Source organism: Lepidochelys kempii, chromosome 8 (assembly GCF_965140285.1).
Source record: "Lepidochelys kempii isolate rLepKem1 chromosome 8, rLepKem1.hap1, whole genome shotgun sequence".
Classification (NCBI taxonomy): Eukaryota; Metazoa; Chordata; order Testudines; family Cheloniidae; genus Lepidochelys; species Lepidochelys kempii.
Window position 1 is genome coordinate 51,259,428 of NC_136387.1, and position 23,015 is coordinate 51,282,442.

Below are 23,015 nucleotides of genomic sequence, written 5' to 3' on the forward strand. Positions count from 1 at the left end.
CAGCACCTCCATGAATGCCACAAGAAATCTCGTGTCGTAGCTACTACTTGTGGAGAGATCAATGTCGCACTCCTCTTGCCTTTGTAGTTTAAGGAATAACTCCACTGCCACTTGTGATGTGTTGGTCAGTGTGAACAACATTCCTGTCAACAGCTTGGGATCCATTCCTGCAGCCAGGAAGAGGCGGGGCAGGGCGAGCAATACACAAACTGTTGAAAGATGTCGCCAAATGCGTATGGAAGCACAGTGATTGCTGGGATGCGAAGCGATGCATCACTGGGCATTGGGACAGGACCCAGGATGCCCCGTGACCCCTTCCGCCTTCCCACAAGTCTTAGTGGCAAATGAGAAAGAGGTGCTCTGTGGGATAGCTGCTCAGAGTGCACCTCTCCTAAGAGCGCTGCAAGTGTGAACACGCGATTGTGCAGGCAGCTGACAGTGTGAACATGCAACAGAGGTTTTCCTTCGGTGCTCTCTGAGCGGCGCTGTTAACTGATGGCGCTATAACTTTGCCAGTGTAGACGTACCTTTAGTTGTTGTTAGCAGCTATTTAACTGCAATGACTACTTAACATTTTGGATAATGAGCATCATTGTCAAAGACCCCACGTTCTGCCCTAGCTTCTGTGTCTGACCCGCCTCCAGATGTTGTCCCACGCAGAGTGCATTACAGCCATGCCGTCCAGAGATGGCTAATGCCCAGATAACGTAGCATGGACTGTGGATGAAAGGAAAATTTTTGCAGCTGTGAGGCTGGTGCTTGTGCCATTGATTTGTCTGGCTTCAGGGATGCCCCAGGGCATCGTGACCCTTGGAATGAGGGATATGTCGGGGAAACCGGGAGTGAGTAATGACTTGCCAATGGGGAGCCTGCCTCCCTCCCTCTCAGTGCGCTAGGCCAGGGACAGTCCAGCTGAGCTACTGGGTTTCTCAGCACATGGAGCAGGCAGAGGGGGCTGAGATGCAAAACTGGGATTTGGACGGGACCTCCCCATGGTGCGGATGAGGAGGGAGGCGCTGGTTTGGGATTGCCTGACTCTGACAAGCGGGCGCTGAGCTGCTCCCTGTGGTGTAACCCCGGGACCCTGCAGCTGGTGTGTCCCGTCCCCTCACCTTTCCCCTTCTCGGAGCAGCAGCAGCCGCCTAAATGCTGGTGGATGACTCGGAGGGCGATTGCTTTGGGCTGGCGGAGGCTTTGCTCCGGCCGCTGCTTGTCCATGCGGCCGGGCGCTCGGCTCTCCGCTGCTCCTGCCTATCTCCCTGGGATGCCGCCCGCCGCCGCCCGGTCTCTGGGAGAAGCCGAGCCGCCGCCGCCGGAGAGGGAGCGCGAGCCAGCGGCGGCCCCTGCGCGAGCCGTGGCCGGAGGGGAGACGTGGGGCCGGGCCTGGCCGGGAGCGAGCTGGACCAGAGGGATGGACCCGGGCCGGGGCGCCCAGTGAGCGGGGGCACGAGGGCAGCAGCCGGGTCCGGGCCGGAGCGAGCGGGCGGCCCGCCCCCAGCAGCATGGAGCCGCCCCCGGGCGCCCCCGGCGAGCCCGCGCCCTGGGGGCAGGAGCCCTTCGCGGGGCAGGAGCCGGAGGAGCTGGACGGAGCCGCTGCGGGCGTGATGGACCGGATCCTGCTGGAGTCGGTGTGCCAGCAGCAGGGCTGGGCCCGGGTCTACGGTGAGGAGCTCCCGGGTTCACCGGGCAACCCCTCCCCCCGCTGCGCCTAGCGCCGCCGCCGCTCCCCCCGTGCTCACTGGGCAGCCCCCCGCTGCGCCTAGCGCCCCCGTGTTCAGCGGGCAACCCCCCGCCCCCGCTGCGCCTTGCGTCCCCGCTCCCCCCGTGCTCACCGGGCAGCCCCCCGCTGCGCCTAGCGCCCCCGTGTTCAGCGGGCAACCCCCCGCCCCCGCTGCGCCTTGCGTCCCCGCTCCCCCCGTGCTCACCGGGCAGCCCCCCGCTGCGCCTAGCGCCCCCGTGTTCAGCGGGCAACCCCCCGCCCCCGCTGCGCCTTGCGTCCCCGTTCCCCCCGTGCTCACCGGGCAGCCCCCCGCTGCGCCTAGCGCCCCCGTGTTCAGCGGGCAACCCCCCGCCCCCGCTGCGCCTTGCGTCCCCGCTCCCCCCGTGCTCACCGGGCAGCCCCTCGGGCACGCTGTTGCCCATGGGAGCTGTGCCTCCGCGCAAACCTTTGGTTCAATTTCATGGGCTCTGGGCGCACGTACGGGGACGGCGAAGAGGCTGGAAACCAGAGTCGTTGTCGCACGCCCCAGAATTTTGGAAGCTCATGGGGCGGCGGGAGGAGGTCTCCCCTCAGATACTGGGGAGGAGTGGTGTTGCGCTCCTGCTGAAATCACGTTTATGCAGGTGCTTTCTTGCCTGTTACTGTGAAGCTGTAGCTGACATCAAACCAAAGCAATATAAACGATGTCTGAGGGTTGAGAAGCTGCTTGGAGCCTTCTCTGCAGTCAACTCTTTGCAAGTGAATAATGAAAACAGAGTAACTTAGAGACAGAGAGTATGTATGTAAAGCTAAACTCCTGGCGCAGCCTCTGCTCTCTCCCCATCTCCCCCCCCCCGCCCTTAAAAGAGCAGCTCTGTTCAGCTGTGAACTCTGTTGTCAGAAACAGCCCTACAGATTAGGTTTCAGAATGTGCTATTGTTTACAGTCCCCTTTGTCAAGTGGCTGGCGAGGGATTCCATCAGAGATTCGGCAGCAGGTTGAAAAGTGATGAACAGACGAAAATTTCTAGTTTCTGCAGTCATCCTTCTTTTCTGGTGATTGCAACTGTTGAATGTCCCTAGATAAAGAGTTCTGATTAGCAGCAATTTATAATTCCCACCGAGGAAAAAAAATAGGCTTTTAAAACCAGCAGTTTTACAAAGTTGTTGGCAGGAAGCACTAGTTAAAATACCCTGTGATTCCCCCCCCCCCATGCTAAAATGTCAAGATGTTTATGCTTAGCAGTGCACGTTGAAACCCGTTGTACTGTGACTTTAATTTGAACATCCTGTATTTGACTTATAAAGTACCCTAGGATCCAACAAATACAAAGATGTTATCATGCAACAATCTACACGTAAACCTTTTGTGTTGCTAGTAGTCACGTATAGGACACAAGTGTGCACAGTGCTTCATTTGCTCCCCTTGCCAGCAGGGTTTCTGATTACTATTAATGAATTACTAAAGGCTTGGAAGATACTGATATGGTTGGTCCTGTGGCTCCATAGTTACTGCTGTATATTAAACTGACATCTCTATTATTTATAGTAAAGGTTGATGAAAGTCTGGAAAAGGATATTACAATCTTTAGCAAACTGGCTGCTGTACAAGACCCAGTGTTATTTCCTATTCTTTCTCAAACCCTCCCTGGTATGTAACCTCCTAAAATAAACCTGACTTGTATGCCCAGCCTATTCCCGGGTTCTGATTTTGTTTTTAGCAGGAGTATATGCTCTAAGTTGAAACATCATGAAACTCGAGTCTCTTGACCAGTGTCTAAATAGTGGAATAGTGTTTTATTTGTCTTTCTGTAGTCCTGCCTTCCCTTCTATTTGCTCAAAGCATCTCACCATAGTTACTCCTGTTACTTGCCTCTGAGTGAAGATTACTCCAGCCAGGATCTTGCTTTCCCTCTAGGGAAATACTTGACAATCCAAACGTGTCTTGTGCTCTTAATGGTTGCAATATTTGAGTACATAGTTGCTATATTACTTCTACCTAACACAACTCAAAGGGCTTCACAGGTTCTTGATTAAATCCGAACCTCTCTTATCCTCACGGTTTCACTCTAGAGCAGTGCTATTCAAAGTGGTGCCGGTCCGCGAGCCATCGGCTGCCAGTTTGCGTGCACATCGGAAAAAAAAATTGCTGGTCCCCCACATCAGATAGCTTGAGAAGCACTGCTCTAGAGGACACTAATTTTATCCCTCTGAATCCTGACCAGACTTCCCAACTTGTTCATAGTCTACATGGTTAGGAACAAGAGGTCTTTGATGCGAGTGTCATTCTCTGTGTGTCAGCTAGTAGCATGGCTCCTGAAGCAGAAACATGTTATTTCCAGGATGCCTGAGAATACCTAGTGGCTGAGAAACAATTGTCAGCTCTTAGTTTTAGTGGGTACCACCAAAGTTGGTCTTTGACAGGTATCAGTGGGTAAATCAGGCCATGATTCCTATGGAAGATGCATCATATCCAAAAGATCTTCATCCTTCATATTGAAACCGTTAGTAGACAGTGCTGGGAGATTAGATGATTGTTGTCTTGTGTCTTTTATAGTACTACACAAAGTGGTGCTTAACAACATAGTTACACCGATAACTCTTTCCTTTCAGTAGTATCAGTTTCATGTGTTAGTGATTACAGAACATAATGGAGGTTTTTTTTAGAAAGTTAGTGTGAACAGAGTACAGAAGAGAGCAGTTTAGCACTGAGCTGTATACTTGTTTAGAATTTTTCTTAAGGTCAAGTTGTGGAGCAAAATGAGAATGTACTTGTGGGGAGAATGTCTGGCACCAGACAATCTGATTGTTACAGGATATAACCTTGGGTATTAGTGGAAACAGTAATGCAATTTCAAAATTAGCCATGGTGTAAAACGTTAGTTGTTGATAAAGTCACAGTGTACATCCTGTTTTGTGATGTCTGACACACATGTGCAGGCAGAAATAGTCTGATTTGCCTGTGTACCAGTACAACTGGCTCAAAAGCTATGGAAGTTAGTGATGTATTCACACGTGATTGTTCAATAAAAGTGAATTTTGTAACCCAAGGGCTGCAGGGCTTTCTTTAGTTGTTATCAAAACTAAGTAATTACTAGTTCTTGTCTTCAGATGAAGAGATCTGATGGTAGTATTGTCTTCTCTTCCTCCCTGCAGAACTGCATTTTGTTTAGATAGTAAACAAATATTTCGGCCTGCTTACTATTGCTTGTGATCCTTTCACAGACTGATCTGACTAAGTTTGTGGGCAGTAAGTCAAATTGAAGCAATGCCATGTTTGTACACAACTAAATATGGATTTCAAATCTACAAGTGACAAATGTATAACATATTTTAGTTATTTATAGCATTAAAGACTTGCACAGTTGGTTGAAGAAAGACTTGCACAGTGGCATAGCTAAGGGAAAGCCCAGCCTTACTGTCTGTTGTCTAATAAATTAATACTAACTATTTCACTGTGAATAAGTGAGTGGGAAGCATATCTAATGTGAAATGTTAAGTACAGTTTTCTGTCATGGCAAGAAGAGGAGTTACATAATAGCTATTTATTTTCTTAATGCTTTTATGAACACAACAAAGTATGCTTTTGGATTGTTCAAAATGAAAACAACGAGGAGTCCTTGTGGCACCTTAGAGACTAACAAATTTATTTGGGCATAAGCTTGAAGTGGGTTTTAGCCCATGAATGCTTATGCCCAAATAAATTTGTTAGTCTCTAAGGTGCCACAAGGACTCCTTGTTGTTTTTGCTGATACAGACTAACACGGCTACCATTCTGAAACCTTTCAAAATGAAAGTTAATGATCTGAGAAGTGATTCAAACAATTCAAACAATGGAAATAATTATTTAAAAACAAATGAGTTCTCTGCCCTCTTACTGAAATCTGATTATTTTTGTGCATCTCTGTTCGGTAACTACATACTGTTCAGCTTGCATGTATCCACGGAGCTTATTCATGATTGTTAGGGGAACTGGTCCAATTGTGGAGCTGGTAAAATTTCATCTGTAAGCACAGAGAAGAGGATTCAGTCGTAATATACAATAATTATTGGTCTTTGTGTTATGCAAGTGGTATGACAATGATGTGAATGCAGTAGGACTTTACAATGTCTGGGATGTGATTGCAGAGTGACACAGGTCTTGTCTATCCTCGCTGTGATATATCTAAATCATAGTCTAGCTATTTCTGTATTTCCTGAGTTAACTTCAAGAGCTAATCTTTAGCTTCTTTTTTCCACTGTTTTTTGCAGGTTTGACAGTTTATGCTTAAATGAATAGCTGATGACCTCATAAATCCATTAACATATAATGCCTTACTCAAGGACAATGTTAATTCTGAAATCTGATTTCTCTGAGCTTGGTATCTGAATAACGGACAGTAATAGCAAATATGCTATTTGTCAGTATGCTAGTTTTAATTGTTCATGAAACACAAGTTATGTGCATATTGTGGGATGCTGTTTCCTGGAACCAGTTTTGAGACAGAACTGATGTGTACTAGTTGATGTCTTGCTTTAGAGTCATAGCACGTGAGCAGTTTGGGTAAGAGGAAAGATTCTGTCTTTTCTTCACTAAGAGCCATAATATTTCCCTTATACACACACACAAATGTCCCTTTACAAGATATTCTAAAGCACCTACAGATGTTTCAAATCGGCCCCCTTCTAATTCAAAATAAATAAACAAACAAAAACAGACTAAGGCTGAATTCTCTGTACCCTCAATACCAACAGTAAAAATGAGCAATTATGTTGAACAGTATGGCTGGTTGACTGTCCATAGACTGTGTAACAATGAATTATACAGCTAGAATTGCAGCATTTGTATGAAATGTCCTGTGTGGTAGGGGAAGAATCAGATCTTGCCAGATTTATCTTCTGTCTCATCAGGTTGAAAACTTTACAATAATGATTGTCAAATTTTTTTTAAGTTAGTAATTTTAAACTTAATTTTGAAGAGCAAGGGTATTAAAAATGTATGAAACTGGAATTATCAAAGTATTTTGTGTATGTGTGTAGAAAATAAAGCATACAGGTGTCTGCTAATTCTTGTATATTCATCTTTACATGCTGATTGTTTCCTTCTTTGATCTTATCTACATTTAAGAAACATCTTTTCTGTTTTTCAACAATGGTGCAGCTATATTTTTGATAGCAATAGTATAAGCGCTAATGCACAGCATTCTAGGACACTTTCATCATCTCTTCCTCCAATCCTGTGAGCTGTGTACACATCCTTTGTGCATGGTGGAAAAAGAGATTGCTAGGGTGGGGAAGGGAGTATTCGCTACACAGATTGAAGGGTTCCTCATTCCTCTGTGCATACTGATGGCTGAAAAATCCATTACTTATTTTTAAAATGTAAAAGGAAGAATAACCTAAAACCTATGGAAAAGTTCCTCTTCTGATGCACTGACTTTAATTCAAAATGAAAGAGAAAACTAGAATTGTGGTACAAGGCACAAATGGGTTGGGAGGATAAGGCCTCTTTCGGACTGTCATTTATGATGTTTTTGTACAATGCCTAACATCATGGGGTCCAACCTGGTTGTAGGCTTTAAGAGCTACCATAAGATATTAGTTAAAACTAATTTAAGAGAATCAAATGGAAAAGGAAGTAGGAGCTACATTTATTACAGGCAAAAATAGTTAGGTTAGGTCCCTTATGGCCGTCTAAAGAAGAGAGGTTAATTTAAGTGAAGGTTTTAAATAAACGAGCTTGATACAAATTGCAAATGGACAGCTGTACCCAGAGAGGATTTATTGCTGCCCTCCCCTTGCAGTCACAAATCTGATGTTCGATTGATTCAGAGAATTCTCCACTGTGTCCCCTGATTTATTTGGCTATACCCATTTCATGGACAGTTCTGCCTCCACTGGCCAGCTGCAAGTGCGCTCAGGGGAGTGAGAGATGAGGACATTTTGTGCTATTGCAACACCCATTCTAGGTGGACTTTCCATCACTGGGAGCCCTGTTCTTTTCCTGGTGTATTGACAGCCTTGAATCAAGCTGGTGTGTCTCAGGACTGGATCTGGCCTAGTCTTTCTTGCTATTTCTTTCTGCAATAAAGCTAAGTATAGGAGTAATTAACCTTATTATGTTTAAGAAGATGAACCACAGAGAATGTTAGTTACATTAACGTTAATCAATACATGGCGTGATTCAGAGTTTAGCCTGACTTGGAGTCTTGTCTTGTTGTGTTTTTTCCTAGGAATTACATATCATTTCATATATTAAAATGACTCTTAATCTTTGGAGGCCCCAACAATATCTAGGCATGTTGGGATAGATTTAGGATGACTCTTTTTCTAAAACTTTAGCTCCCCGACTCTTGTATTTCAGCCAGACTATTTATCTTTGTCTGAACATTTTCGTGTGCTGCTGTTTCCTATTTTTAAACAATAGAAAAAAATAGAGACGATAAGAGGAACATAACTGTGACCTATTGACTTACTCTGAGATCATGGATTCCTTTCAACTGATATATTTATAGAGCCAATAAAAAGTAGCTGAGATTTCTGTTTTATTCCTGTGTGTGTGTGTAAAATCCTTAAAAAAAACCCTATTTTAAAAGGTCATAGCAAGCATGAAAATCACAATGGGTTTGCCTCCAAGGTGATTTAGTCCCACAGACCATGTTATAACATGCACTAGGGAATGTACTGTGCACCAGCAGGGTCCACATGGGTCACTTAGGGCAGATTCAGATTTACATCCCTCTAGTATGGACTAAACTAAAGCATTGTATAGACAAGCCTATGGTGTGGGTTTTCTATCACTTGTAAGCACGGTAAACACCTAAGATGACTATAACTGAATGGAGTAATAGGAAAATATTTTGCTCCATTTTTTGACAGCACTTTATGTTCAGTTTTTCCATTGTTGATGATCAGTATGTGGTCTTTAAACATGGGAAAATAAAATCTCTTAATTCATTAAAAGTAATTTTAAAAAAAAAATTTTTTTATTTTATTTTTTTAGTTAATTAAAAAAGCAAGTTTGTATTGTCCTTCTAAGTTGAAGTAGCAAGATGATCAATAATATCAGGTAAGCATTGGGAACTGAAGGGAGTCGTTTGTGCTCCAGTAAATAGAAATAAAGAATCTAAACTAGTGAACTTTTATCTTCTGAAGAAAACTTTTACAGCTGGGAATGCTGTATTAAATGCTGTACAGCATTAAAAATTAGGCTCTATTCTTTAAGCTCTGGCCAGCGCTTAGCTAACACATTCATCCTGCAAACTTTGGGAAAACAGCAGATGTGCAGTCTGTCTGATACCGATTTGCATGAGAATACTTGTGCACCTTGACTAGTTTTTGGCTTGATTAAAACTTACAAGCACCTCTTTCTTCACTACAGTAGGATGCATGCATTAATGGCTTGATAGAAAATATATAGTACTTCCTCTGTTTAAGCTGATAAGTAAAAATAGATATCTGTCCAGTGCTACAACATAGATATGCATGGTGCTTTACCGACAAAAGACACAGTCCTTGCCCTGAGGGAGTTTGTAGTCTAGATTGATGACACAGATGACAACAGACAATGGGATTGGAACTAGAGAGAGTATTACGCAGTACAATATTATGAAGTTCTCTTATTCTTTGATTGTATATGTAATATTCTATTTTAAAATTTGCATACAAATAAGTTTTTAAAAGCAAAGATGGGAGTGAAAATGTGTGCTGTGGAGAGATAAAAAGCAGAACTTGATGGAGGTTGCATGGCTCAGGAGTTCATGAGCTGTAGCTCACGAAAGCTTATGCTCAAATAAATTGGTTAGTCTCTAAGGGGCCACTAGTACTCCTTTTCTTTTTGAGTTCTAGGAAGTTATTCGAGGAGAAGGGCCAGCATAGGGGGAAGATAACCGTGTCACATTTTGGAAAAGGGGGTTGTGGAGAGAGATGGGAGAAAATATTTTGATGTGCAGAACACTGAATGAGAGGATGAAAAATTTTTTGAATTTTATGTGAAGGAGGTATACTGGCAGTGAAAGGACTGGTGGGAGAGGAAGACAAATTTGGGACATTATTTTGGGTAGACTGTAGAGGTGCAAGGTAAGTGTCAGGGAGGTTGTAGTAGGCTAGGGGGTAGAAGACCATGGCACAGCCAAGGGTTTTGACAGAGGTGGAGAGGAACAGAGTTTATTTTTTGTTTGGTGTGTTTTTTTTAGGTCTTGTAAAGGAATGAGATGTGATTTAGCAATACATGTGAGGAAATGAGGATTTCAATTCTTCTAGGTAGTTTCTTGGGAAACTAGCATTTTTTTATCACACCCAAACAGTTGGTAATGCTTCATCAAAGTCCATTGTTTTCTTTCTTGATATTTCACCTTAACAAGATTTCAGTGATTAAAATATAAAGACTGGGAATTTGGGAGTATAGTATTGCCAGGTTGTTGTCTTTCCTGTAATGGTTTTGAGTTGTTTTCATAGCTAATAGGTATGATTTTCTGGGACTGGCAAGAATGTTGCCCCATCTTTGGACATTTTGTCATCAGTGATCTTGCCAGTTCTGAGATTTTTCATTTTGTGGAATCCAGTGGAAGGGGGAAGAAAAGAAGCATTCATTAAGCCAGTAAGGCTTTTAGAGCTCTGAAAGGCTCAGAGTTGTTGCTAGATGGCAGCTCTCCAGTCACTGCACTAAAGGGTGTTTTCCCCTACACAAACTTTTCCCTGTGGTGTTAAAGGGTCAGTGCTACTGTATGGACAGCCGAGTGGTTCATTCTATATGAACTTTGAGGGGGGTTGGGTTGAACAAGCTTGAAATCATGGAAATTTATTTTTCGTTTCCTTTCTTGGATTTTGTTTCCTAAAAGAGGAAGTCTCCACGTAACTGTGAGTGAAGTATAATGAATTAACTGTCCATTTCCTCTTAAAGAGGATATATCCTGTGTGTAGCCTTTTGTTACTGGTACTTAGAGGAAATGTGGGTGGAACTGAGCGTGGTTGGGTCTTTCTTGATAATTGCTATTTCTGTATAGCATAGGTAGTTGAGAATTTAATGTATTTGCTTTTTGGCTACCCACATCCATTGAGATGGTTAGGTGGTTTTCGATATAGAGAGCTATTTTTCACACCTATTTATCTTGTAATGTTAGCACAGTAGACTAGTGCACTAGCCCTTTAACCCCCTATAGATGGGGAACTGTTGAACTGCAGTGTTACTCAGAACACTGAATAATAGTGAGATTTTTGATTCTGCATAAAAGTGGAGGGTTGAGCCTAGTATTCAGAGTCTTTTCAAGGTATTGAGCAATTATTTAATTGTTGTTGCAGCTGATGAGCTCTTTATTAATAATGCTGTGTCTGAGAGTAGAGAAAATGTCTAATTTATCTATGGTATTCATCACTCTAGTATCTAAGCACCTCAAAAACATTAATGGATTTATCTTCAAAATGTTGCTGTGAAGTAGAGAAGGATTCTACCCACTGGACAGGTGTAGATATAGCGTAAATAAGGCACAAATAGATCAAGTGACTTGCCGAAGGACACGCAAGAAATTTGCCAATGGAACTTTGATCTCCTGAGACCTAATCCAGTGTTTTGTTTGCCTGTTTTAGATGACATAGTTTCATGTTTGGGACTGCCTTTAAATCTGTTTCTTTCCCTTTGTACTGTCACAGCTCTGGACAATCATCTGAAAAGCGTCTAACACTCCCTAGATTTAAGCCCTGGAAGGGAGATGTTCTCAGCTGGGAATTCAGGTATTTGCATTCCCCAATTTTGAGCCAACAAAGCCCAAGTTTGTTGACCTTTAGGACACAGTGTAAAGCTTATCTACTCAGAGTGATAATGGACTGATTTGAGGTGATGATAAAGGAGCTCAGTTCAGCTGACATTGATCAACGTTTGCTTACATTTGTATGACCGGTCAGACACTTAATGGGGGTGCATTTTATACATTCCTAAATAAATGGACAATTTTTCTTTGATACATTTGTTGATAATATTGTCTACCAAGACTGGAATTTAAAACCCTAAGGCAAAGATGATACTGGCAAAATCACTTGACATACATGCCTGACATCTTTTTACAGACATTTTAGATCCTGTGCCAGTGGGTAATGCTTTCAGATTCAGTGGTGTTTGCCAGGAGGCTTGACTGACAGCAGTTTTCCACAGTAGTTGGGAATTTTGTCTGATCTTGTTTAGGAATATAGCACGGAACAAGAGTAATGCAAATGAAGTAAGATGAAATGGAAGGCTTACTGAGTGGCATGTTCTCTGTGAACTGACTGCAGCTGAGACTGCTTCAAAATAGCCAGATTTGTTACGTTTCCTAGATTGGTTGAGAGGGCTGTGAAAAACTTATTCCATACAACAGATGCACAGCAAACATACAGTATTGATTCCCAATGGAATATCACTGCATTTTTTTTATTGGTTGTTCGTTTAAGGCTTTTCTAGCACCATTTACGTCATTACAGATATGTATCTAGCAATAGCAAATACACCATACTGTGTCTCCATTTTAATGTTTGTTTACAAATCAACAGATACTTCATAGCTTCTTTTGACAATTGGAAATGAGAAGACAGGGATAGTATTATGCTACCCAGCTATTATCAGAAGTAGATAGTAATGACATATGGACATGAAAAGGATCTGTCCCACTGCAGCATGTTGTGAGCACTTGCATACCTCATCATGCCAATGAAGTATGATGATGGTGATTGTTTACTTGGTAAAAAGAAAAGGAGTACTTGTGGCACCTTAGAGACTAACCAATTTATTTGAGCATAAGCTTATCTCAAATAAATGTGTTAGTCTCTAAGGTGCCACAAGTACTCCTTTTCTTTTTGCGAATACAGACTAACACGGCTGTTACTCTGAAACCTGTTTACTTGGTAGTATTTCCATGAATTCCATTGAGTCCTTCCTTCCACCACGAGCCAAGACCTAGTGGATTCAGGTGTAAAGTAGCCTTTCCTCTCTGAGGATAATGGATTTAAATCCAGTTTAAGTTGGCAGCAGAAGAATTTTTCGACCTTACCCAAGTGGATATTTGTCTGCAACAAAAGGTTGTGTTTCAGTCTTCCAAAGTTGACAGCCTTTCCACTTGGAGCGGTCTAGCACTGCAGTAAATGGCATTGCAAGTAAAGATCATGTGTACTGGCAGAGTTGTGTGCAGGAAGGGTGTACAGAGCTTTTCTATACTGTGCCTTGTTCCATAAATTGCTAGTATTTTCTCATTTTTCTGTCCAAATATAGTTACTCAAATTAAGAAAGAGATCCCGCAGACACCATCTTTTCCAGCACAGACGGGCCTTAGGAAGTGCGGCATGATCTTTCTTAGGAATTCTAATCTGTAGTCAGTTGGTGTAAATGTCCACTAGAGACTAGGAGGAGACCATCCAACTCATTTTCCTTTTGATTGGGATATGAACCAATTCTCTAAAGGTGAAATCAGCCTACTGTGATACTTAACCTCACTGAAAGATTATTTAATTTAATTGTGTTCCTGTTATGCACTGGTCAGTGCTGTGAACTCTGCCATGGTCCTGGACATTAAAAAAGCATAAGAAAATGACTTTATAGTGATCCTCTAGGTGTAGAAAACAGAAACTGGATTCTTACATACTCAGGTTGGCAACAGTTTGCAGCAGAGGCTGAAGCTTCATTAGCTACTGCTTCACCTTAGCCATAAGAGATTTCAGCTGCCATATTCAGTCAGCCAGATATCTTATAAACACAAAATCGATTTATAAATCCATCTTATCCACTTTGGGGCCTGCTAAGTGCAGTTTGGGAAGAATCTTATATATTTTTGAAAGAGACTGGTATTCAGTAAAATTTCATCAATAGCTTTTTTTAATGACTAGTATCAAATGGGTTATGAATACATACTAAAAAAAAGTGCAGTGTTTCAAGCTGGGTACAATAACAATCTGTAAAGGAAAACGTAGAGTACATCACTTACTACTCACTCGTATTCGTCCCTGAAATGTCCTACCAAACAAAATGTTGTTAACTGTACTTTTGACATCTATTTATGATAACTGTTTGAGTCCACAGCTGACACAGCATCCCTTTTTTCTTTCCAGATGTTTATTGATGCGGCTTCTTCATGATCTGCTTGATGTTCACCTCTTTAGGATCAGTTTCTGCTGTATTTCAAAATGGATATGTTCCTTTCATAGAAAGAAATCTTGTCTGACTAGTAGATTTCCATTTTAACCAATGTGTTTTTAATTTAGGTAGATGCAAACTTGGACATGAGTTCTATGTAGCCTTTCTCTTACTCCCAGGATAGAAGGTGTTTTTTTAGGGTAACTTCTTTTCTTCCTGATCTCCATCGCTGATCATTGTGAATTTAGGGGGAAGTGGAGTGAATGGGATGTGTTGGTTTCTTCAAAGCTGTTGTTGTTGTTACTGTGAATCAGTTAGCCTTGTACTCTAAGGAAGTTGACTCATTTCTTATTTTCTCCGGAGACAAGCTGTGTCACCTGTCTGTTGCTGCAGCCACCTGCACAGCCTAAAGAAGGGTCCTCCTAAGGCCGCTCCAGTTTGGGGTTGCTATTACTCTGACCCTGGGCTGTACTTTTTCCTCCTCCCCACTCCCCTTTTCTGTAGTTTCTTCCAGTGGTGACTTGGTTCAAGGCTCTGAGCCATATCTTTTGTGAGCTTATGGGGCTTTTGCTTTGAATCTGGGGCACCAGGCATGTGATTATTTGTCTAGGACGCTTGGAGAAATCAGTGTAGGTGGTACAGCTGTGCAGTGTTCAACAGCTACACAGCTTTTAGTTAAGCCTCATGGAGGAATTAATATCTCAAGGTATTGGATAACCTTGGAAAATAGTAGCTCACTCCTGTAATTTCACAAAGTAGATGTAGTTGAACACAGTACTTAATGTAGTCATCCATCTTCAAGTAAACTTTATTTTACTTTGCTTTCTCTTTCTATTTACTTCTGCATTGTGTTTTAGGAAACGCCATAATATTCTGGTTTCATGTTTTAATAAGAACAGCCATACTGGATCAGACCAAAGGTCCATCTAGCTCTTTATCCAGTCTTCTGACAGTGGCCAATGTCAGTTGCCCCAGAGGGAATGAACAGAACAGGTAATCATCAAGTGTTGCCCATTCCCAGCTTCTGGCAATAGAGCAAGACAATAGAGTAGACCAGCTAAGCCCCTGATTGACATTTGTCCAATGTCATAAAATGAAAACACAATTCAGCATAACTGGTAATCTCTGCTCAGGAGAGGGCTAAGACTAGAGCACTGTACGTGTTGTAGAGCTGTGTATGAAACATGACATAGGTCTTGATCCAGCTCCCAGTGACTTCAGCATATGTTGGATCCTATTGCTGCATTTATTGGTAGTGAGGGTTTGAAAACCCTGTTGCTCAGTGCATGGGAGAGGTATTCAGCAGTATTGGGAGCAACAAAGCCTGAGTGCATAGAGGGAAGAGTGTTTTTTGCAGTTCTTGGCTATAACAATTAGGTGCCACTCCTTCCCTTCACCACTCAGTTTCACTGTTCCCCTGAGCAGGAATGTATACAACAGCATGATGGGATGGAGGTGGGACTCCAGTGAACTGGCAAAGTGACATGCAGGAGGCTGGGCTCTGACCAGCCAGGAGCTGAGCATTAGAGGGACCTGCTTTGGAAGCCAGACCCCACAGCATTTGAAGTGACTAGCAGGGAACCCTGGGGCCTCAAGACCACAGCTGAAGGGGACCAGAACTTTTGAGGATGTGAGGACTAGATCTGCTTGGGAAATCTGTGACCAGCAGGATTGAGACCTAAAGACTGGGCATCTATCGGAGATGGCTGGGAAAAGGACCCCTTCTGCTGTTCCTCCATTTCCCTCCATTCTTGGGAAGGGGCAGAATTGGGGATGTGAAAAGGACACAGGGGCGCAGATATATTTTTCTCCCCCTGCCACCAATGCTAGTAAATTTAGTCCTTAGGCTAGTTAAGGAGTTCTCAAACTGGGGGTCAGGACCCATCAGGGGGTCACAGGGTTATTACATGGAGGGTTGTGAGCTGCCAGCCTCCACCCCAAGCCCCACTTTGCCTCCATCATTTATAATGGTGTTAAATATACAAAAAAGTGTTTTTTAATTTATAAGTGGGGGTTGCACTGAGGGGCTTGCTATGTGAAAGGGGTCACCAGTACAAAAGTTTGAGATCCAATGGGCTAGTTGATGTCAGATGACTTTATTCCAAGCTCTGATTTGCACTGGCTTTTCACTTAGTCATCAAAAGAGACTTTCTAGCGACCTACCCCTCTTCAATCCTTCCCCCAAACCAAGATTGTATTCTGCTCTTTCAAAACCTAATACAATTTGTAATCCGTTTTAAAGAGACGAAGAACAAAATACAAGGGTTGAATTATTTTGCTGCATGTTGGGCTGGCAGAAGGGAGGTGAGTGTAAAACACCCCCGCCACCCTTGCCAGAGCCCATGAGCAGTTCTACTGACTGAGTTGTCAAGGGGGATCACTAGTGACTGCCTTCTCCACTAGGACTCAGTGTGCTGCTTCTGTAGCATGGTAGTGGCACTGCTAGCCTGACAGCAAAGAATTCAGCAGGAGACCTGAACTCTGGTTTCCACTTGGGCTCCAAATTCTATCAAATTGTGTAACAGCTAGGCTGCTGGACAGGCCAGATATTTCTCTCTGACACTTGCCTGCAGAGTGTTGGGTGAAGGGGGGATGCTGTTTATGTTGAAGGCAGATATTGCCAAGTTAAAGGCTGCTGCTAAAATGGGCACGGAATATGAGCACTTTCAGTAGTAGCTTTGTGGACTTTGATGTAGTTTAATATCATAGAAGGTACATGTCCCAGCCTGAGGAAAACAGTAATATTTTTATATTCTTCTCTACAGTATCTACCCCCCTCTGCCCAAACCCTTTCTCCCATCCCCCTTTCTTACTTGGAAACTGTACAGAAGCTGTAATGAAGAGCTGGCACACAATTCCAAAGCTCTGAATAATCATGTTCCCCTTAATGTTATGACTAGCCATTGTGGGCACTATTCCATCTGTTATCCTCTCTCCCCCCCGCCCCTTTTCAAATCTGAACTCAAACCCTAATGCTGTCAGTTTAGAATTTATTTAAAGAGGAATTGACTGGCTTTCTTTGCTCAGTTGTCCCTTAACAACAGAGGCCCAAAAAACTAGTTTATTTTTCTTTTTGAAAAGTACAAATACAATCTAAGCCAAAAGTAACTTATTGAGATTTCCACAAAGGAACTCTCTTCTGCTTGGCTCATAATTGTTTAGATACAAAATTAAAGATTTAAAGACCCATGAACAATTATTTATGTCAGGGAAGACGTTCCAAATGAACCAAAACAGATTTTTTAATAATGCATCGTTTCCAAAAAGTTCTGCACCTGCCACCACTCTAAATTTTGAACTGTTCTCCTCCAAGTTTAGAGACCAGATGTTATCTAGGAGGCACCACCACTTTGGAAATAGGTAGGAAAATAAGTTTATGGGGCAAATTAATTTGCATGTGATTTTAAAATGTAGTTTGCTTCTGCAGATGGTATTTGAATCCAATTACTTGGAATGTAAACCAGCACATGCTAGGGCAGCCCCTTAACTTGTGGGCTGACCACTCTCTTGTCTTCCAGCTGTTTTCCAAGTAATTTATTTAAATTTACCACCTGGCTTCTTTGCCTCACCCTTTAGATTTGTTCTTAATACTCACAGTAAAGCGTGGGTGGCAAGGCAGGAGGTGAACAGCTGCGCTTAGCAGCTCCAATAAACGACTTTATGAGACTTGTGCCCACATTGCACAAATACCATAGGCCTATAGTCAGAAACGACTGTAGAATGGGACAGAACCTGGCCATTCCCATTCCCCCTCCTTGCAGCGGGGAAAGCAGGCTCTGACTCAGTGCTTGGGATAAAGTAGGATAAAGTGAATTGTGTGTGTATTGTATGATGGCTTTCAGGCTTTTAAGCCCTTTGTCTGAGGCCAAAAATCTTTGTGCTTTTCAGCGTCTTGTAAAAAGACAGTATTATGGGATAGAAGGGGGGGTGCATTTTCAAGTAGTTCAGGAATAAGTGTGAACTTCCTTAGAATTGTAACAATCTGAAACATGCTGTCAACTCTTAGGTACCTGGTGAAAGGGAATGTGATTATTGAGGAACGTTAGAGGAACAATATAGCTATTTATCTAGGACCTAACAAAATCAGTGTTTACTCCATTTCTCACTGTCTCCCCAGCTCTGCAGTCTTCCTCACTGTAAATAAGTGGACATGTCCCTAAAGGCTGGTGTACAAAGAATTAAATATTTCCCTCAGTTGCATTGAAAATATCGGGAAAATTATATGTTTGCCAAAAAAGAAGACAGTCATCAGAGAGATTTTACTGCCAAGCTATAGGGATATTTTAACAGTGTGAAAAATGAAAATTAATATTGAAACCTTCCTTGTTTTCAGTTGTTTGAAAAGAAATTACTGTATTTTGAGGTAATTAACTTTTCTGTAGGTGGAGAGCCTATAGGATCCCTTGTTGTTTCATTTACTTCTCCCTGCCCTTTTAGACGTCTAATTATGATAATAGTCTTTGTCCTGTGAGGACTGTGCATAGCTTCCCTTGTGCCTATCGGTGCAGTTCTGACCATCAAGCGGAGCAGGACTTTAAAATACTTAGCTAGAGGATTAAACCTATGAGTCAAAAATAGGTATGTGAGATTTTGGGGGTGTACCAAGTGACTGTTGGTGATGCCATGATGAGAAGCCGAATCAACCCACCAGAGTTACTGAGGAGGAGGAGGAGGGTACAGATATTCTTACAGGGGTGCTGCCTCTTTGGGACTCCATTTTCCAAATCTCCTTCTAGTATCTAGGTCTCTTCCCATTTCACTTTTTCCTGGCTATTTGAACAGGGAGTTGTGGAAGTGCTCTGCAGGTCGTTCGTGAGCCACATTTTGAGAATCTCTGAACTAGACCAGAGGGGAATCTCTTTTAAACACTGCAGAAGAGCTCCTGTTCCTTCTCCATATATCTTAGCTGCTTTCAGACTCCTATCTGTCGTTAATGATATTCCAAATTACTCTTCCTCTAGAATACACCCTTCATGGACTTCCAAGGGCAGCCTTCATTGTTTTTCTGGGAGCGAGGGCAAGGCTGTCTTAAAACATTAGCAGATTAAAATCACTTTAATTAACCTTTTCCTCACAAAAAACAAAAGTAAAGAGACTGTGATTAGTGTTAGCTGTCTCTTGTGAACATTATAGCTTATCTGCAATCTTTGTGTGTTTCACTGGAGCACCTCCAGCTGTAATTATATGGGCATTGTTAAGCATTGGATGTGGTCACCTATTTTTTTTAATGCATTTACACGATCTGTGCAACTCTTTGTCAAGAGGAGTTGTTCAAAATCTTTAAAACTCCTTTTTCCTTAATAAACATCATTCCGGTATTCATGAGCAGCCCTACAGTGACCAACTGGCAAGGACATGTAATGGAGAAAAGAAATGCTATAAGGAAACTGTCATTAGTTTCATACTTCCAAAGGGGTATGATATGTGTCCCTTTGGTTAGGAAGGGAGAAAAAGATCATTTTTGAAATATATTCTGAACACAATGTGCTTTTAACTGCAACCTTGTAAGTGAGGGTTCAAAATATGAGCTTAGTTCTGTGTATTGTAGTCCAGGTTTACTGTTAAAACGGGTAGGTGTTATCAGGAAAGCAGGGCAAGAGAACAGCATTCTTAAAAATCTGAACTGTTTCTAATTCTCAATTTGTTCTATTGTGCTTTCCTTCACTTAGCCGTTCATAGGCATTTTGAAGGGAGAGATTGAAATATCCCACTGGGGGCTTTGATAAATCCACCTGCTGATGGCATGAGACAACTGATTTATCATCTCTCATAAGTGACAAATCACCTAGACTTGTCTGCAGGACAAGTAAAATTTTTAACGACAGCAACAGGATATCTTAAAAATTGTGCTGCTCATGTAAATCCTGTTATCTCTGTAACCCAATGGAAACCTTCTGAGCATTAAAGTGACATCAAGTTGTCTGAAAACATCAAGTAGAAAATCCTGTTACTTTCTCAGTTCATTTTAAAATCCTGTTATCTGTGTCATTTTTAAATCTCAGTATCATTTAATAGAGCAGGAGGAGGAGAAGGGGGGAATATAGGAAGTCCCCATAAAAGGAATTTAAATTCAAATCATCCCTCACAAAATAACCATTTTAAGGGATGCCAGGTCGATTTGTATAAGAAACATGATTCGACTTGTAATAGAATCTTAAAAAAAAAACCCAAACCCCAGCCTTAATAATAAAGTTGGCAACCTACCACACACAGTGCAAAATACAAAGGAAGCTATGCTCAATTCTAAAAAGAAGCCTCAATAGTTTTATTTCGTTTTTAAGCTCTTTGGGGTACGGAGTGTCTACTACGCTGTACAGCTCCTAACACAATGAGGTTCATTTCTTAGTTGGTTCATAGGTGCTACCATCATAAGCATAATGCCCCCTCTTCCCTCATATGCTTCATTTTTTTTAAATTTGAGTTATCAGAAATTAGAGAGACTAAATGATCTAACACAGGGGTGGGCAAACTATGGCCCGGAGGCCGCATCTGGCCCTTCAGACATTTTAATCCGGCCTCGAGCTCCCACTGGGGACCAGGGTCCAGTGCTCCAGTCAGGGAGCGGGGTCAGGGGCTTGCCCCACTCTGCGCGTGCTTTGGCTCCGCGCGACTCCTGGAAGCAGCGGCTTGTCCCCACTCTGGCTCCTACACATAGGGGCAGCCAGGGGGCTCTGCACGCTGCTCCCACCCCAAGCACTGCCTCTGCAGCTCCCATTGGCTGGGAACCACAGCCAATGGGAGCTGCAGGGGTGGCATTTGCAGACAGGGCAGTGTGCAGAGCTGTCTAGCCACGCCTCTGCATAGGAGGCAGAGTGGGGACATGCTGCTGCTTCCAGGAGCTGTTTCAGATAAGTATCACCCAGGGCCTGTACCCCTGACCCCCTCCCGTGCCCCGACTCCCTGCCCCAACCCTGATCCCCCTCCCACACTCCAAATCCCTTAGTCCCAGCCCAGAGAACCCTCCTGCACCCCCAACCCCTCATCCCCAGCCCCATCCAGAGTCCAGATTCGCGTTCCCCCGCACCCCAACCTCCTGTCCCAGCCCGGAGCCTCCTCCCACTCCCATAACTCCTCATTTCTGGCCTCACCCCTAGCTGGAGCCCTCACCCCCTCACACACCCCCAACCCCCAATTTTGTGAGCATTCGTGGCCCACCATACAATTTCCATACCCAGATGTGGCCCTTGGTTCAAAAAGTTTGCCCACCCCGATCTAACCGGTCTCCTCCATCCCCAGTGGCACTGCAGGGCACTTACTGTTCTATCCAGTGTAGTTTTATGTTCCTAGTTAAGATGCTTCCCCTGTTTTCCCTTGGTACATGATCCCACAATTTAACATCTCTGATTTTTTTTGTTAGGGAACGTTTTAGACTTACTTTCTTCATCTCACCTAATTTTGACTTGACTTTGCCATAAATAACTCTCCTCTGCCTCCTTGGTTTTTACGTGGTTTGGATGTTTGGAGAACATCTAGGGTCTTCACATACTGTGCCAAAGCCATCAAAATTTGGAGACTTGCACAGTGGGGTTTTCTCTGTTACGATATTTATTTTTAACCTACTATTGTAATAAGACACTTGTGTTTACTGATTAGTATGAGTGAAAGAGTTTAGAGAAGTTGTCATCCTTGTGCAGTTTACTATCTTTTGTAACAAATTGTTTACTTTGACTGCACTTTTTCTAATCAGTTTGACTGTTGTCTATTTATAATTAGTTTTCCATGTGGATCTTTCACATAGCAATGGGGAGAAAATGAGACACAAAAAGGAAAATGAGAATGTAGTACCACAAAAACTGGTAGGATTTAGGGGAGGTGCAATATGCAAAACTACTTCAGACTTTTAAAAAAGTTGACTAGAATTCAAGTTCACTGTCTACCTTTAAGTAATTCTTTGCAGCTCACTGATTATTTGTGGTGCCATCTTGGAGTTCACTGCAGTTTGTAAACCCAGCACTTTCTGGTAGTGGAGTGCTCAGAAACTAACATAATATTCCATGGTATTCCACAATCCCAGCAGATCTATGCTATGTGATGTGGTGTTTCTTCATGTGCATCCAAAAATTGCATTGATCTCTCTCTCTTGCTATGTCATAGTGAAAACTCATGTTTAAATTGTTGTCCACCTTCACTCTGTCTTTCAGCACTTCTAGTTTCCAGGTTTCTATCCTATCCATTATTATGAAAAGGAATCCTAGTGTGCATCTCACCACTATCCAGTACACTGCCTTCTGGAAAGAAAATAAAATACCATATGAGCCAAAATCTGTTCAATACAGTAGTTAAAAATAGCCCCTGCTTTCTAAGGGTTAAAGCATGTCTACACTGCAACTAGACACCCACGGCTTGTGGGACTCAGGCTAAGGGGCTGTTTAATTGCAGTGTAGACTTTAGAGCTTGGACTGGAGCCCAGGCTCAGGGACCTCCCCCCTCACAGGGTCCTACAGCTCAGGCTCCAGCCCAAGCCTGAACATCTACACTAATTAAACAGCCCCTTAGCCCAAGCTCTGTGAACCTGAGTCAGGTGGCATGGGCCAGCTGCAGGTTTTTAATTGCAGTGTAGACACACCCTAAGAGTCTGCAGTACTGTATTCTTGTCATGTGAATATATGCATGCAATGTGTGCTTTTAGTAACTGTCAAATGAGCTCTGCTTTTTAGGTAGAGAGAAGCTTTGGTGTAGATATTATAGTATTGCTCAGAGATTATAGTAAGTGGTTTTAGAAAATAAAATACATCTAGGCTTGTCCTGAGGATTCCAAATATTTTTAAAGCCCACACTAGATAGCTGTGAAATAAAAAGTAGAACTACCACATTACTACAGTGATAGGATTTTTTTGCTCAGGTAGGTTTCCTAGGGCGGCCCCTGGAGCTGGTCCCTGGGGCGAGCTGCCCGGGGCCACCAGAGCAGCGGCTGGTGTGGCTGGCTGTGGAACTGCTGCAACAGCGGCCAGTATGGCTGTCCCCAGGGCCACCTGAGCAGCCGACCCTGGGGCCAGGTGCTTGGGCGGCCCTGGGATCAGCCGTCATGGAGGTTCCAGAAATCTGTGACTTCTGTGACCTCCGTGACAAGCATGGAGCCCTAATCACAGTCTATAAGTACTTACATGGGGAACAAATATTTGATAATAGTTCTTCAATCTACCAGAAAAAAAATAACAAGATCTAATGGGTGGAAATTGAAGCTAGACAAATTCAGATGGGGAAAAAAGACATTCATTTTTAACCGTGAGGGTAATTAACTATT

The 23,015-nt window shown here is 42.9% G+C and overlaps 1 protein-coding gene across 3 annotated transcripts in view; it reads left to right on the plus strand.

The window, feature by feature from the left end:
* The first annotated feature begins 1,262 nt into the window (after window positions 1-1,262).
* RASAL2 (RAS protein activator like 2) overlaps window positions 1,263-23,015 on the plus strand; it is a 275,004-nt gene continuing 253,251 nt past the window's right edge. For all 3 annotated transcript variants that reach the window (XM_078854058.1, XM_073356489.1, XM_073356490.1), the window contains exon 1: window positions 1,263-1,662. In XM_078854058.1, the coding sequence (XP_078710184.1) occupies window positions 1,503-1,662 (160 nt within the window). In that variant the 5' untranslated portion in view covers window positions 1,263-1,502. The remainder of the gene's footprint in view (window positions 1,663-23,015) is intronic.